The following is a 17,036-nucleotide window of genomic DNA, read 5'->3' on the forward strand; positions in this document are numbered from 1 at the left end:
ATGATTAAAAAATTCAAAAAACTTGAAAAAAATTAGAAGTTGTAAAAAAAACTGCTAAAATTTGTGACAAAAGTTGTAACTAATCCATGGCCAACAAACATTTTTCAGTAACTCATTATCAAACTCTAACGGAGATTTACTGTTAGGCTGAAAAACCTAAAAAATGACAATAATGACAAATAAACTGATAATAGCGATAACAAACTGACAATAAATGTTTAAAAAATTATAAAACTTAATTTACAAAACGTTAAAAAAATGCTGAAATTTGTGGTGTTGAAATCTGGAAAAACAGTCATTACATTTTGAAATTAAACAGTACCTACTTTTGAACCCTAGAGGAGGTTCCTCGAGTCCTGAGGCTGGAGAAAACTAAAAACCAACAAAAACTTGAAAAAAAAGCAAATTTTATCAAAATAAGTTGATAAAATTTGTCATATTTAAAAATTGAAAGCTATTACATGGCATATAAAATTGTTTCAGTATTTTATTATCAAACGCTTAAGGACGTTTTCTGGCCCCTGCGTCCGGGAAGAAGTGATTAATAAAAAATAAATGTCAATAAATTTTGAAAAAATTGCACGTTTTGTCAAAAAAAGGCTAAAATTCGGGTTGTTAAAATGTTGAAACCATTCCACTACCACTCAAAACTATGCATTAACCTAATGTAAAACCCTAGAGGAGGTTTATTGACACCTAGGTATAAAAAACACGAAAAATGACAAAAATTTTCAAAAAACTTGAAAAAACTTTTGAAAATTAGTATAAAACTAGCAAGCCCGCATAAGCATCACAAAACCATATCCGACCAGGTTTAAAAGAAAATAGGATTTTTTCGTGGCAACTCGGGTTCGAACCCTTGCCCCTCGTTTAACAGCCACAGCTCTTACCTCTTAGGCTACCGACGAGTATTTTTGGCGTTCATTACCTTATTTAACAGCAACTTTTGGTTAAGCGACAATTTTGGCTTTGCTGTGATTAAGGTGCGCTATGTTAAAGGAGCGCAATGAATTTGCATAAAACGAGCTTCTACAACCAAATCCCAAATTTATTTCCGAGCACATCATACATCCTTTTCCTCCCCTACTTGGGCTTGAAAAAAAAAACATTTGCAGAGCAGGCTCTTAGGCATGATTGCGCGGGCTGCATTCTTAAAACATGTGAACGTAGGAGTGCTGCTAAACATTGCGTTCAAGTGTGACTTACATTTAATATATTAGATGAGAGGGAGAGAAAGAATGGAGAAAGAAAGAAAAGACAGGAATAAAGAAAGAATGAAAAGAAGACATAAGTAAAAAAAACAAAGAAATGAACAGGGGAAGAAAAAGACAACCAACTCACCAATTTTTTATCCCAGTAAACGATGCATCCTTTTTCTCCACGACTCGGGATCGAACCCATGCCCCTCTCTTCACAGCCACAGGCCTAATCCATTGCGCTACCGACGCCTGTTTCTGTTGTCTATTGAACTGGATACATTCGAAAAATATTGGTCGATGGCTTTTTGTCTCGCTTGTTTTTGCTAAGCCGTATGATTAATGAGCAAAAAAATTTGCAGATCAGGCACTTAGGCATAATCATGTAGGCTGCATGCTTAAGAATCGTTAAAACATGTGAATATAGGAGCGTTGTTAACCATAGCGTTCAAGTGCAACTTACATTTAATATATTAGATATAGAAGAATAAATAAGAACGGAAATAAAGAAGGGAGCGAGAACGAAAACAAGATTCACCATTTTTGAGCTAAAAAACAGAAGCTGGAGCGGTGATAACCGTTGCGTTCAAGTGCGACTTACATTTAGTATAACAGATGAGAGGGAGAGAATGAAATGGAGAAAGAAACAAAAGATGAAGGAATAAAGAAAGAACAAAAAGAGGATACAAGTAACAAATTAAAGCAAAGAAATGAAGAAGGGAAGAAAAAGACAATCAACTCACCATTTTTTATCCCAGTAAGTTATAAATCCTTTTCCTCCCCTACATGGGCTCGAATCCATGACCCTCACTTCACAGCCATAGTCTAATACCCTTGCGCTACTGAAGCCCGTTGCGGTTGTCTGTTGAATTGGCTACATTACATACGCAAACTTTTCGGCAATGACTTTTTTGTCTCTTCTTTTTGCTAAGCTGTATGCTTAATGAGCAAAACACAATTACAGATTAGAGGCTTAAGCGTGGTGGTTGTGTATGCTGAATGTTTAAGGGTCGTTAAACATCTGACGATAGTAGTGCTGTTAACCATTGCGCTCAAGTGCAATTTACATTCAATATATTAGATGAGGGGGAGAGAAAAAAATAGAGAAAGGAATAAAACATGAATGAATAAATAAACAACAAAAAGAATATATAAATTTAAAAAACAGAAACGCAGAAGGGAAGAAAAGGACAACCAAATCCCAAATTTAATTCCGAGTACATTATACATCCTTTTCCGCCCCTACTTGGGCTTGAACCCATGTCTCTCGCTTAACAGCCACAGGTATAATCCCTTGAGCTACAGACGCCTGCTGCTGTTGTCAATCGGTACTGGCTACATCAGCAAAATTTTTATCAACGTCTTCGTTTCGCTTGTTTTTGCTAAGCCGTATAGTTAATGAGCGAAAAAATCATTTGCAGAGCAGGCTCTTAGGCATGATTGTGTGGGCTGAATTCTTAAGGATCGTTAAAACATGTCAACATAGGAGCGCTGCTTAACATTGCGTTCAAGTGCGACTTACATTTAAAATATTAGATGAGAGGGAGAGAAATAAATGGAGAAAGAAAGAAATGATAAAGGAATAAAGAAAGAACGAAAAGAAGATATGAGTAACAAAAAAACAAAGAAATGAAGAGGGGAAGAAAACGACAACCAACTCCCGAATTTTGTATCCCAGTAAACGATGCATCCTTTTGCTCCGCCACTCGGGATCGAACCCAGGCCCCTCTCTTCACAGCCACAGGTCCAATCCATTGCGCTACCGACGCCTGTTGCTATTGTCTATCCGTAGTGGCTACATACGAATATTGGTCGATGGCTTTTTGTCTCGCTTGTTTTTGCTAAGCCGTATGCTTAATGAGCGATAAAAACATTTACAGATCAGGTACTTAAGCATGGTCGTGTAGGCTGCATGTTTAAGGATCGCTAAAACATGTGAAGATAGGAGCGTTGCTAACCATTGCGTTCAAATGCGACTTACATTTAATATATTAGAAGATATAGAAGAATCAATAAGAAGGGAAATAAAGAAGGGAGCAAGAAGGAAGCACAGTAGTGGATGAAAAACAATATTCACCATTTATGACACAAAAAACAGAGGCCATTTCTGGCACCGACTCAGGGTCGAACCCATGCCCCTCGCTTCGCAGCCACAGGTCTAATCCCTTGCGCTACCGACACCTGTTACTGCTGTCTCTTGAATTGGCTACATACGAAAAATATTGGTCGATAACTTTCAGTCTCGCTTGTTTTTTCTTAAGCTGTGTGCTTAATGAGCAAAAAAAAACATTTGCAGATCAGTCACTTAAGCATGGCCGTGTAGGCTGCATGTTAAAGGATCACTAAAACATGTGAAAATAGGAGCGTTGTTAACCATTTTATTCAATTGCGACTTACATTTAATATATTAGATATAGAAGAATAAATAAGAAGGGAAATAAAGAAGCGAGCAAGAATGAAACACAGTAGTGGATGAAAAACAAGATTCACCAATTATGAGACAAAAAACAGAGGCCATCCTTTGCACTTGATGTCCGACTTGATCTCGAACCCATGCCCCTCGCTTCACAACCACAGTTCGAATCCCTTGCACTACCGACGCCTGTTATTGTTGTCTATCCGTAGTGGCTACATACGAAAATTAGTCGATGGCTTTTTGTCTCGCTTGTTTTTGCTAAGCCGTATGCTTAATGAGCAAAAAAACACTTACAGATCAGGCACCAAAGCATGGTTGTATACGCTACATGTTTAAGGATCATTAAAACATGTGAAGATAGGAGCGTTGTTAACCATTGCGTTCAAGTGCGACGTACATTTAATAAATTAGATATAGAAGAATAAATAGGAAGGGAAATAAAGGAGGGAGCAAGAAGGAACCACAGTAGTGGTTGAAAAACAAGATTCACCATTTATGACACAAAAAACAGAGGACATTTCTGGCACCGACTCAGGCTCGAACCCATACCCCTCGCTTCACAGCCACAGCTCTAACCCCTTGCGCTACCGACAACTGTTACTGCTGTCTCTTGAATTGGCTACATACGAAAAATATTGGTCGATAGCTTTCAGACTCGCTTGTTTTTTCTAAGCTGTGTGCTTAATGAGCAAAAAAACATTTGCAGATCAGTCACTTAAGCATGGCCGTGTAGGCTGCATGTTAAAGGATCGCTAAAACATGTGAAAATAGGAGCGTTGTTAACCATTGTGTTCAATTGCGACTTACATTTAATATATTAGATATAGAAGAATAAATAAGAAGGGAAATAAAGAAGCGAGCAAGAATGAAACACAGTAGTGGATGAAAAACAAGATTCACCATTTATGAGACAAAAAACAGAGGCCATTCTTTGCACCGACTTGATCTCGAACCCATGCCCCTCGCTTCATAACCACAGTTCGAATCCCTTGCACTACCGACGCCTGTTATTGTTGTCTATCCGTAGTGGCTACATACGAAATTTGGTCGATGGCTTTTTGTCTCGCTTGTTTTTGCTAAGCCGTATGCTTAATGAGCAAAAAAACACTTACAGATCAGGCACAAAAACATGGTTGTTTGGCTGCATGTTTAAGGATCGTTAAAACATGTGAAGATAGGAGCGTTGTTAACCATTGCGTTCAAGTGCGACGTACATTTAAAATACTGAATTGGCTACATACGAAAAATATTGGTCGATAGCTTTCAGACTCGCTGTGTGCTTAATGAGCAAAAAAAACATTTGCAGATCAGTCACTTAAGCATGGCCGTGTAGGCTGCATGTTAAAGGATCGCTAAGACAGGTGAAGATAGGAGCGTTGTTAACCATTGCGTTCAAGTGCGACTTACATTTAATATATTAGAAGATATAGAAGAATAAATAAGAAGTGAAATAAAGAAGGGAGCAAGAACGAAACACAGTAGTGGATGAAAAACAAGATTCATCATTTATGAGACCATAAACAGAGTCCATTCTTCGCAGCGACTCGTTCTCGAACCGATGCCCCTTGTTTCACAGACACAAATCTAATCCCTTGCACTACCGACGCCTGTTACTGTTGTCTATCCGTTGAGGCTACATACGAATATTGGTCGATGGCTTTTTGTCGCGCTTGTTTTTGCTAAGCCGTACGCATATTGAGCAAAGAAACATTTGCAGATCAGGCACTTAAGCATGGTCGTGTAGTCTGCATGTTTAAGGATCGCTAAAACACGTGAAGATAGGAGCGTTGTTAACCATTAAGTTCAAGTGCGACTTACATTTAATATATTAGATAGAGAAGAATCAATATGAAGGGAAATAAAGAAGGGAGCAAGAAGGAAACACAGTAGTGGATGAAGAACAAGCTTCACCATTTTTGAGACAAAATTAAGGGCCATTTCTGGCACCCATTCGGGCTCGAACCCATGCCCCTCGCTTCACAGCCGGAGGTCTAGTCCCTTGGGCTACCGACGCCTGTTACTGCTGTCTATTGAATCGGCTACATACGAAAATATTGGTCGATGGCTTTCAGTCTCGCTTGTTTTTTCTAAGCTGTGTGCTTAATGAGCAAAAAAAACCATTTGCAGATCAGCCAGTTAATCATGGAAGATAGGAGCGTTGTTAACCATTGCGTTCAAGTGCGACTTACATTTAATATATTAGATATAGAAGAATAAATAGGAACGGAAATAAAGAAGGGAGCAAGAACGAAACACAGTAGTGGATGAAAAACAAGATTCACTATTTATGACACAAAAAACAGAGGCCATTTCTGGCACCGACTCAGGCTCGGAACCCATGCCCCTCGCTTCACCGCCACAGGTCTAATCCCTTGCACTACCGACGCCTGTTATTGTTGTCTATCCGTAGCGGCTACATACGCAAATTGGTCGATGACTTTTTGTCTCGCTTGCTTTTGCTAAGCCGTATGCTTAATGAGCAAAAAAACATTTACAGATCAGGCACTTAAGCATGGTTGTATAGGCTGCATGTTTAAGGATCGTTAAGACAGGTGAAGATAAGAGCGTTGTTAACCGTTGCGTTCAAGTGCGACGTACATTTAATATATTAGATATAGAAGAATCGATAAGAAGGAAAATAAAGAAGGGAGCAAGAAGGAAACAGTAGTGGATGAAAAACAAGATTCACCATCTTTGAGACAAAAAACAAGGGCCATTTCTGGCACCCACTCGGGCTCGAACCCATTACCCTCACTTCACAGCCGCAGGTCTAATTCCTTGGGCTACCGACGCCTGTTACTGCTGTCTATTGAATCGGCTACATACAAAGTATTGTTCGATGGCTTTCAGTCTCTTTTGTTTTTTCTAAGCTGTGTGCTTAATGAGCAAAAAAACATTTGAAGATCAGTCACTTAAGCATGGCCGTGTAGGCTGCATGTTAAAGGATCGTTAAAGCATGTGAAGATAGGAGCGTTGCTAACCATTGCGTTCAAGTGCGACTTACATTTAATAAATTAGATATAGAAGAATAAATAAGAAGGGAAATAAAGAAGGGAGCAGGAACGAAACACAGTAGTGGATCAAAAACAAGATTCACCATTTATGAGACAAAAAACAGAGGCCATTCTTTGCTCCGACTCGGTCTCGAACCCATGCCCCTCGCTTCACAGCCATAGTTCGAAGCCCTTGCACTACCGACGCCTGTTATTATTGTCTATCCGTAGTGGTTACATACGAAAATTGGTTGATGGCTTTTTGTCTCGCTTGTTTTTGCTAAGCCGTACGCTTATTGAGCAAAGAAACATTTACAGATCAGGCACTTAAGCATGGTCGTGTAGGCTGCATGTTAAAGGATCGTTAAAGCATGTGGAGATAGGAGCGTTGTTAACCATTGCGTTCAAGTGCGACTTACATTTAATAAATTAGAAATAGAAGAATAAATGGGAAGGGAAATAAAGAAGGGAGCAAGAACGAAACACAGTAGTGGATGAAAAACAAGATTCACTATTTATGAGACAAAAAACAGAGGCCATTCTTTGCACCGACTCAGGCTCGAACCCATGCCCCTCGCTTCACAGCCACAGGTCTAATCCCTTGCACTACCGACGCCTGTTATTGTTGTCTATCCATAGTGGCTACATACGAAAATTGGTCGATGGCTTTTTGTCTCGCTTGTTTTTGCTAAGCCGTATGCTTAATGAGCAAAAAAAACATTTACAGATCAGGCACTTAAGCATGGTCGTGTAGGCTGCATGTTAAAGGATCGTTAAAGCATGTGGAGATAGGACCGTTGTTAACCATTGCGTTCAAGTGCGACTTACATTTAATAAATTAGATATAGAAGAATAAATAGGAAGGGAAATAAAGAAGGGAGCAAGAAGGAAACACAGTAGTGGATGAAAAACAAGATTCACCATTTTTGAGACAAAAAAGAGGGCTTTTTTTGCACCGACTCGGTCTCGAACCCATGCCCCTCGCTGCACAGCCACAAGTATAATCCCCTGCACTACCGACTCCTGTCACTGTTGTCTATCCGTTGTGGCTACATACGAAAATTGGTCGATGGCTTTTTGTCTCGCTTGTTTTTGCTAAGTTGTATGCTTAATCAGAAAAAAACGTTTACAGATCAGGCAATTAAGCATGGTCGTGTAGGCTGCATGTTAAAGGATCGCTAAAGCATGTGAAGATAGGAGCGTTGTTAACCATTGCGTTCAAGTGCGACTTACATTTAATAAATTAGATATAGAAGAATAAATAAGAAGGGAAATAAAGAAGGGAGCAGGAACGAAACACAGTAGTGGATCCAAAACAAGATTCACCACTTATGAGACAAAAAACAGAGGCCATTCTTTGCACCGACTCGGTCTCGAACCCATGCCCCTCGCTTCACAGCCACAGGTCTAATCCCTTGCACTACCGACGCCTGTTATTGTTGTCTATCCATAGTGGCTACATACGAAAATTGGTCGATGGCTTTTTGTCTCGCTTGTTTTTGCTAAGCCGTATGCTTAATGAGCAAAAAAACATTTACAGATCAGGCACTTAAGCATGGTCGTGTAGGCTGCATGTTAAAGGATCGTTAAAGCATGTGGAGATAGGAGCGTTGTTAACCATTGCGTTCAAGTGCGACTTACATTTAATAAATTAGATTGCGTGTTTTTAGCGATCGGTTGCTCAGTAGCCACGGGAGGCGGGGGGGGGGAGGGTGTACACCGGCCGGGGGTCTGATGGGGAGGGGGATGGGAAACAGTGGGGTAGGGGGGCAACAGCGCGGTGGGGGGGGGGGTGGGGCAATAGGGGGGGGGGGTCAACAGTGGAGGTGTCGTCAATCTCTAAGAACCGCCCTTCACAATATAAGTATAAGTCTCCAAAACAGTTTGAGCTGAAACAGAGCTGAAAGGCTCTAAGAGCACTTAATGCCCGCTGGGCGCTACCTGTTTATCCCGTTTTTGAGGACGAAAAGTCAAAAGCGTCAGACAAAAATTCGGTCAAGCGAAAAATCGCATAAAGAAAAAGAACGACAAGACTAATATAATTGCTACAAACTTAGTTTGAGAGCAATTAATTGAGAGATTTTTACAGGTTTTTTTATGACTGTCAAAGTTTTCTTATTTGGTAAGTTCTGAAATTTCCGTTAGATTCTAAATTTCACTGATTTCAGCTTATATACTGAAGGCTATTAAACATAAAACTAATGCCAGCTAGCAATCGCTTTAATGATCTTTGTCAACCTAATGCAATTTTATTAAATGACCGGCTTTATATGTTTATCCCATTTCTTTTGATTTTGCTCTGTTGACATTGAACGTATTCACTGCATTGCGTAATTCAATTAACGAAAGAATTAAATATTCATTCAGTTGAAACAATTAAAATCCATTGAGTTGAGTGAAGTTAGTCAGAATTCAAGCGGAAAAATCGTAATGTGGAACGAAAAATGTTATCATAAGGTATGGCGAATTTAAAAGGAAGCGCCTAAATAATAGTGGTTGAGAGGCTGACGGCGGCTATTAATCAAACATAACGTCGGGACAATTCATCTCGAACGACCGGTGAGCTGTTGGCTACGGTAGTAGGCAGCTTGTTCCTAGGGATGATAGAGCATTAAGTAGGGGGAACGTGATGAGGGGCCAAATTGCCAGTTGGAGGAAGGTAGGAATTGGGAAGGGGGTGACTGAACAAAATTCATTTCAAAAGACCAACTGTGTCCAACTATTTTTCATCCTAATATCAAAAATAAACATAAACCGTCAAATGTCGGAAGAATTGCCCTTGAACGACAGGCAATGCAATTTAATTAAGGGGCTGTAGCCTAGATAAACTTTTCTTTATGGGTGCAAAAACCCTCTTCCCCGCCGGGATTCGAACCACTGACCTCTCGATCCACAGACTGAAGCACTCACCACTGCGCTACAAATCACATACCTCTGCAACCGACTTTATATTAGCTTTATTTCGTAGCAATAGGAGATCACTCAAAAATGAAGACCGAAAGCAAGAAGTCACCTGAGAAGTCAAAGAATGTTCTAGAAGAAAAGCGCAAAATTGTCAAGCAAAAATATTGCATAAAAAAAGACACACACGTTTACAATAATTGTCATGAACTTCGTTCAAGAGCAATTAATCACAGTGCAGATAATTAAAGTGACCTGAAACAAGCCGAATTTTCAGTTACAAACCGGATTTTAGCGATTAAAATTCCTTATTCCTGAAGTTTAATATCATTAAAATATCCTAAAAATTCCTTATTCCTGAAGTTTAGGTCGTTACAGAAGAGACTTGATTTGAAGTTTGAATTAGAGATAAATGCAATAAGTGAAGGTAAATGATAAAATATACTTAATACACCAGCTGAGAGACAACAGGCGTAGAGCAGAGAGGAGGGCAAAAAGAAGAGGGGGAAAGGGAATAGCACCAAAATCAACTAAAATGTTTACATAATTTATTAATTAATTGGTTAATTCATCGATAAACAATTAATCAAGCTTATCCTGAATACACTCAATTTTAGACAGGCCACTTCGCTCTGAGGACATCTTAGAAAAAGCTAAATAAATTTACAGCATTATCAAGTATTCAGTGGTAACTAATTTTTTCACAATCAAACTGGACAATCACTGCATTTTTGATCTGACAATAAATGTGAACAATATTCGGATGATTTTAGTGCACCCATTAATTTCAAACATCATCTTGATAGTTTCCTGGTTATATTGTACATGTAAAAGTTTGTAAGCTAAGTTAAGGTAATGAATAATTAAGTTCAATTTAGTTGACTTCTTAATCGGTTTTCAAGTCATCGGTTGTTGTATCCAAAATTTTGGGCCAGTTGACCAAATGTTTGTTCACTTGTAAGAGTCTAGTCTGTATGGGGGTCCAAAGGCGGGGGGCTGAAGACTCCATTTGAAGCTGCAGATTGTGTCAAATAACCGGCAACTTGTGGACCTTCTGTAAACAATTATTTAGTAAACATCAATTAAAATCAGTTCAGACTAATCACCTAACGTCGAATAATTCAATTTGAACGAAAAACTCTGATTTTAGATGTCTCTTCACATGTCGCTTGGTTCTGAGGCATTCGCCGAACTTTGCTGGTCAGACGGAACAAAACCAAAAGCCGTACAAACAATCGATCAAATTCTCCTAGAATACAGTTTCTGTCGCGTCAACCCCATACACAATAAAACTAACCAGTCAAGAATCCGGCTGTTGGCGTATGCTCAATGAATAAGTCATGCTTCTGGCTCTTGAACTGTTTCCACACTTCACTTCCGTCCAGGATTTTACTTACTTCCTCCCCCAAGTGCTGGTCGGCAGCCATGGCCTTGAGAGCATCCGCAATGTGTGCCTGGACAGACTTCTGGTTTGGAAGACCTTCTAATGGTTTGCTCAGTAGGCCCAGCAACAATTCAATCAAGTCGGCGTCCAGTGCCTAAAATAGTTATTTATGCGCAGCTGATAAGAATTATCGGATCTATTCTGTCCCCCCATCCCATCTTAGTGGGAAAAAATGTTTTATGACCCCGAGACGCGCGCGTTCATTATTCTTACATAGTAACGTGCAATACAACACATAATTTGTAACTGGGGGGTCATGAAAACTCTGGGGGGGGGGGGAAGGATAGAATAGATCCGAATTATCATTGAAAAAACATGGTTCTATGCTTTTGTCTTTACTTCGGTTTAATGTTCCAGCGCAACAAAAGACTACTCCATAAAGCAGGAAATTAAATTGGCGCCACGTGGGCAGAGATTTTAAAATAGTAATTTCAAAAATTAAGTCACATTTTTCAATATGAAGCTGTTTTGAGCGGGCAGTTCAAGATGCTTTCATGCAACTGAAACAGGAATAGGAACTGTTTTTAACCCCCTGTAGATCAACTTCCAGTGATTAACACCGTTATTATTACACCTTTATTATAATTTTTACACCTTTATAATGGTATACATTAATTGTAACGGATAGACCACACCATGCCTCACAATTATCATTCTGCACAAACTATTATCAATGAAAAAAGGCTATAGCTTCTTGTTCACACGCGGTAATGAACACCCAAATTATTTTCGGGGGCTCAGACAGAAACAGTTAAGATTCAATCAGACTCGAATGCGAATAAGAAGAGAACTAACCTGCCTGACAAGACCAGTATCTCCAATTGTAAACATTTTGTTCAGAGCCTCACATGCAAATGCCAGACAGTCTTTTTGAGCTCTCATTGCTACCATCAGGGGTTCTATCACCTTTCCCTTCGACAGTTCTTTCACACACAGCTGAAAAAATATAATCCTGGCGTTATAGTTGACATTACAACTGATTGGCAGCTGTTTGTTTAAAGGTTTTAATCATTGTATATTTACGTAGTTGATATGAACACGTTTAATAACTTTTAATTTTTTGCATTTGCCGTATTTTATTTCAACGTATGTTATTGTATAAAACTTTTATTGTCTGGGTTTCCGTTTTCAATTCCGAGAAAATTAACATCGCGCTATTATTGCGGTTCCACTAACCTCTACTTCACATAAAGAGGGAAATTCAACTTAAACTGTTCCGTTTGTGCCCCTTCGCCAATAATTCGTAATAACATTCTAATGGGTTCCATGGTACCCACCTGATCTGCAGCTAGGATGTGTATGACTTTGACTGATGACACGGCGATTGCCTCCTTCTGGGAGGTGAGTGCCTGGATAACAGAGGGAATGCATCCTGTCTCACAGACCCGAGGCAGAAGAGGTTTCTGACCCAGGAAGAAGGCTCCAATTGCCCCCACTACCAACTCAACTTCAGTCGCCTACATCGAAACAATAGAGCGATGCTTTCACTAAAGCTATTGGGTCTAACATAAACCAAACGTCGGACGAATTATTCACGTACGATTGGCGAGGCAACCAATTTTGAAGGTGCCATAGGCTAGAGGAACTTTTATAATGCAAAAAACTTCTAACTACGGACGGGTTCGAACCGGCGACTTCCGGATGAGGGTCTTGGACAGTAACCACTAAATTACACGGGATATGAACGGTCTTCTGGCATAATCGCTTTTATTTTAGCAACAGACGTAACTTCTTAATGCATGCAATTCAAATCACTCAAAAAAAGGCAAGAGTGAAAAGTCTCGAGAAGTGAATGTCCTAGAAGAAGAGGAGCAACACTAACCGGTGCCTCTCGCATGGTGCACTGTTCTTTGAAATGGACCAGCAGTCCAGTCATGAACTCCACAGGTCGTCTCACTACCCAGCCAGGCTGTGCCACATAGATACTCAGAATCACACCCTCTATCACCAGTCCCTCACTCCTGCAAAATTAGAACAAGTCTCACACTCTTCACTTATATAAGATCCCGTCCGACTCATGCCCATCTATTGGGGTGTTGCCTTGATTTCAACCATCTCGCGGTAGAATGAACCTTTCGAATTAATATTTTACGCCGTTATAAAGCTGTTTATGTAAAAATGCACTGTCGTGGCGCAAACATTCATTAGTTAGTTCACCATTACTTAATTTGGGCAGTTAAGGGAAGGAAACGGTTCCATCTTCCCACTAGTTCGGGGGTTGGAAAAGTTGTACCTGATGCCGTCGACGAAGAAGTCCTTGGGCAGAGAGAAGGCAAAGTTAGGGTCCTTGAGTTGCTCAGTAACTAACTGGTGTCTGAGTTTACGCACTGTTTTCTTCACTTTCTCTCTTGTCTCGTCTTTCCACACCAACTCTGGATTTTCCTGTACACCTGAAGACAACAAAAACAAGCATTAACGATCAACTTCCGACGAATTGCTCTCAAACGACTTATAAGAGGAATTCTCTCCACAAGAGGAATTTCTGCCTCCTCAGCCGATTCGACAACTCGTACAAAGAGCCTTCTAAAGCACCAAGAGAGCTGCAAACAGATAATGCACTACGGATACCCGACAGAATCAACAAAAAAGCATGCTGCCTAATATTACTCCCGAAAAATCGGAAATCGTCAATAAATTATCGGAGGGTAATTTTGTTTCGGGGAGCATGAGAACGAGGTCTAGTTTGGGTGGGGCTGGTATAGTGGGAGAGGAGGGTAGTTGCGGAGAAAGTAGTAGGCGAGAAGTAGGGGGTAGGGTGTGAGGTTGCCAGGAGGTGGGTGGGGGAAGAAGGTAGGTGTGTGAGGGGGTGGGGGTAAGTAGTTAGGGGGTGGGGAGTTGTAGGGGGTGGGGGTAGGGAGTTGTAAAGCGGATTGATTCTAAGTTGTCAAAATATCTTAAAACGGTCCCTTCTACCTTGGCCACTAAATGAGATCACCAACGAGTAAAAATTAGAAACAAATTGAGTACTCTACATCAGTACTCTTTATCACCGAAGTTCGAAGTTCAAGTCACGAACAGTGCTTCAGCAAAAATATTTTGAAAACCAACGCTCCTTTTCGAATTGCATAAAAGACTGACAGGACTAAAAAAAAAGTGGCTATAAACTTTGTCTGAGAGCAATTGAAGAGTAATAGTTGACTAGTATACTATTTATTATGCCATTGAATTACTTCAATTGCAATTCATCATCATATTTAGCCTGCGTTATATATAGTCCTTTATTGATCTTGGAAAGAGTTTAGAGTAACCTCGTATGATCTTCACATCAGCGGTAAACTCATTAAGAAAGTGAGGTAACTCATTATCAAAAATAAACAACTGACTTACGTCAGAAGAATTGCTCTCGAACGACTAGTCAGAGCTCAAATCTATTGCAGCCTGCTTCAGTCGGGGGGAGGGGTTCGGGAATAACTAAATTTCCCAGAGATTATGACTACTCTGAGCCGTTAGCTGACTCAAAAGGAGAAATATTGATTGGTAGTGATTTAAGTAGACATTCATTGAAATTCCAACTGTAGACCTGGCGAGCTCTCAGAAATTGGGGTTTCACGTTCACTAATCATGCCCACTAAAAACGAATGACAAACAAAACATACCCGACAGATTGCCAGAAAATAGCCGCCGTTGATTCCAATAAGCATGATTGGGATTGAAAGAAGAAGATATTGAAAAAAAAAAGATTTTTGAACAAAAACATTTTTTAAGTCCGATTTATTTTGATGGCATTTCGTAGTTGAACATAACGTATTTCTGTTTCTAAGAGAGAGGCTACAGGGGCTACTATCAAAACCAATAAGCATTAGAGATGGTAACTAAGACTTATAGGAACGACGTTCAAATAGCGGGCATCTAAAATTAGGCTTTATGGGTTTATCCCGTTTCTACTTCTGACTTCAATTTTTTATACTGACTCTATTCATTTTGAATTTCTTTGATGAGCAACTGATATTCAAAATCACTTTTAGCAGAATGAGAGAAGAGAGAAACTAGCCTAGAGAAGTCGAAAAGATATCACGCAAAATGTTGAAAAAGCGGCAAAATGGGTAAAGCGAAAAAAAACGTTCGACAAAGTAGAAAACATAGCAGGACAAGTCCTGAAATACAAATCAAAGAATTGAGTGAAAAACTAAGAAGTACTGTACCGGACCAGCAGATCAATTGAACAATGCCAGTCAAAACACAAAATCATCTCAAAAAAATGAGACAATGAAACAATCAAACAAACAAAACAAGAACATACTCATTGCTAAAACTCTTTAAGCTATTACCCCTAAAGCATAATTTGATCCCTATTTTTATTCGACGAAGTAAAAAAAACATAGCAGAACAAGTCCTGAAATACAATCCAAGGATTTGAATGAAAAACAGGCCCAATGTACCTGACCAGCAGATCAATTGAACAATCCCAGCCAAAAAAACGAAATCTCGAAAGTTGAGAAACTGAAAGAATCAAACTAAACAAAAAAAAACAATTATTCCTAAAACTCTTGAAGCTTTTAACCTGAAGACCATTTATGACACAATGCAATATAGTCATTAACTCAAGCAAAAGACTTGAAAGAACTTATTTTGACACTAAAGGTAGACAATCTCGAAAAAAATGACAAATGCTTTAAAAAGAAATGTGAAAAATGCTTCAAATGAATAGGAAAAATTTAAAGATATTTTTCGAAAATATGTCTGGAAAAAATGATCAAATTCAATTTTTCTCTATGGAGTTCTGTCTTGTAACTCATCAGCAACACTTGAAAAGTTTCGTGGGCCAATGAAGATAGTTAAACTCAGAAAACAGAAAACTATTTTGTTGCCACTAGCAACTCTGCAATAACATACTAGTAATTTCAATAGCAGCAAACCCCTGGCCACTGACGAAAAAGACTAAAATTTCAGGAAGTCAAAGGAAAAAATTACAATTTGAAAATCGCTAAAAATTGTAATATTAAAATCTTGAAACACATTCCCCATTACCACTAGAAACTATGCAGTAACCTATCATCAAAACCTAAAGGAAATGTTTTGGCTGTTCAGGTTAGAGAAACCTAAAAATAGACAACAATTTTCAAAAATTTGAAAAAATCGGCTTATGCCATGGCCAATAAAAATTTTGCAATAAACTATTAGCAAATCCTAGAAGAGATTTCTTACCCCCTGGAGCTGGAAAACTTGAATAATGACAATTAATGTCATGAAATTGTAAAAAACTGCATGTTTTATCAAAAAAATTGGTAAAATTTGTGAAGTTGAAAACCATTCCATCACCACTAGAAACTATAAAATAACCTATTATTGTGACACCAAGAGCTGAAACAACAAAAATATAAAAAAACTTGAAAAATTTTTAAAAATTAGAATAAATTACCGTGTTTATGTTTGGGGTAGCAATTCATATAGCTCTTAAAATGGCCATAAAAAGTAATTACGTCTTGCAAAAGACGTTTACCAACTTTTACAAAACTCAATTTCAGGCTGGTCCAACAAAAAATCCGAAAAAAGACGAAAAAATTGCAACATTTTGGGCTCAAAAATTTCTGAAAATGACCGGTTAACCTTGAATTACGGCCTTTCCAGTAGCTTCACTAATCTAAGTACTTCAAGATATACTAAACGCGGCTAAGGGCCTCTAATGAAACTTGATGCCCAATGAGCTTTACCTGTTTATCCCGTTTTACCTGTAAACATCTTACAAAAATAAAAAAAAAAGACAGAGCACAAATACAATCCAATTCTTGGATTGTAAAAAATAGGAGCGCTGTAATAGCCGGCTGAGAAGATGAGGGCGGCTGTCAATGATGTCAACATGGCTATTCGAGAGCAATTTTAGCGACCCGCAAATTTACTTACATCTACATTACTCCAACCATATCCTGTTTTAAAATTTACTAAACCTCGTAGGAAAAAATCTTGTCGTTTGACAATGCTGAGACAGACATAATAACTATGGGAGTATGGTGCTATACCCCTTAGTAAAAACAATGATTGGACTTCTAATTTACTACTGAAAAAAATCGTCTTATATCAGTTCAAAAAAGTTGAAACAAACAGCCTTATGTCGGATGAACTGCTCTCGAACGACAGGCGGGGCAATT

The 17,036-nt window shown here is 39.0% G+C and overlaps 1 protein-coding gene across 2 annotated transcripts in view; it reads right to left on the reverse strand.

The window, feature by feature from the left end:
* Positions 1-9,891: 9,891 nt before the first annotated feature.
* Positions 9,892-17,036, reverse strand: part of LOC142335910 (dnaJ homolog subfamily C member 13-like) — a 164,139-nt gene continuing 156,994 nt past the window's right edge. For both annotated transcript variants that reach the window (XM_075384276.1, XM_075384274.1), the window contains 6 exons: positions 13,184-13,340; positions 12,773-12,911; positions 12,228-12,407; positions 11,746-11,886; positions 10,804-11,044; positions 9,892-10,560 (listed from right to left, as the gene is read on the reverse strand). In XM_075384276.1, the coding sequence (XP_075240391.1) occupies positions 10,472-10,560; positions 10,804-11,044; positions 11,746-11,886; positions 12,228-12,407; positions 12,773-12,911; positions 13,184-13,340 (947 nt within the window). In that variant the 3' untranslated portion in view covers positions 9,892-10,471. The remainder of the gene's footprint in view (positions 10,561-10,803; positions 11,045-11,745; positions 11,887-12,227; positions 12,408-12,772; positions 12,912-13,183; positions 13,341-17,036) is intronic.

This window comes from Convolutriloba macropyga, chromosome 3, assembly GCF_964194025.1.
Source record: "Convolutriloba macropyga chromosome 3, txConMacr16.3, whole genome shotgun sequence".
In the NCBI taxonomy this organism is placed as follows: domain Eukaryota; kingdom Metazoa; phylum Xenacoelomorpha; order Acoela; family Convolutidae; genus Convolutriloba; species Convolutriloba macropyga.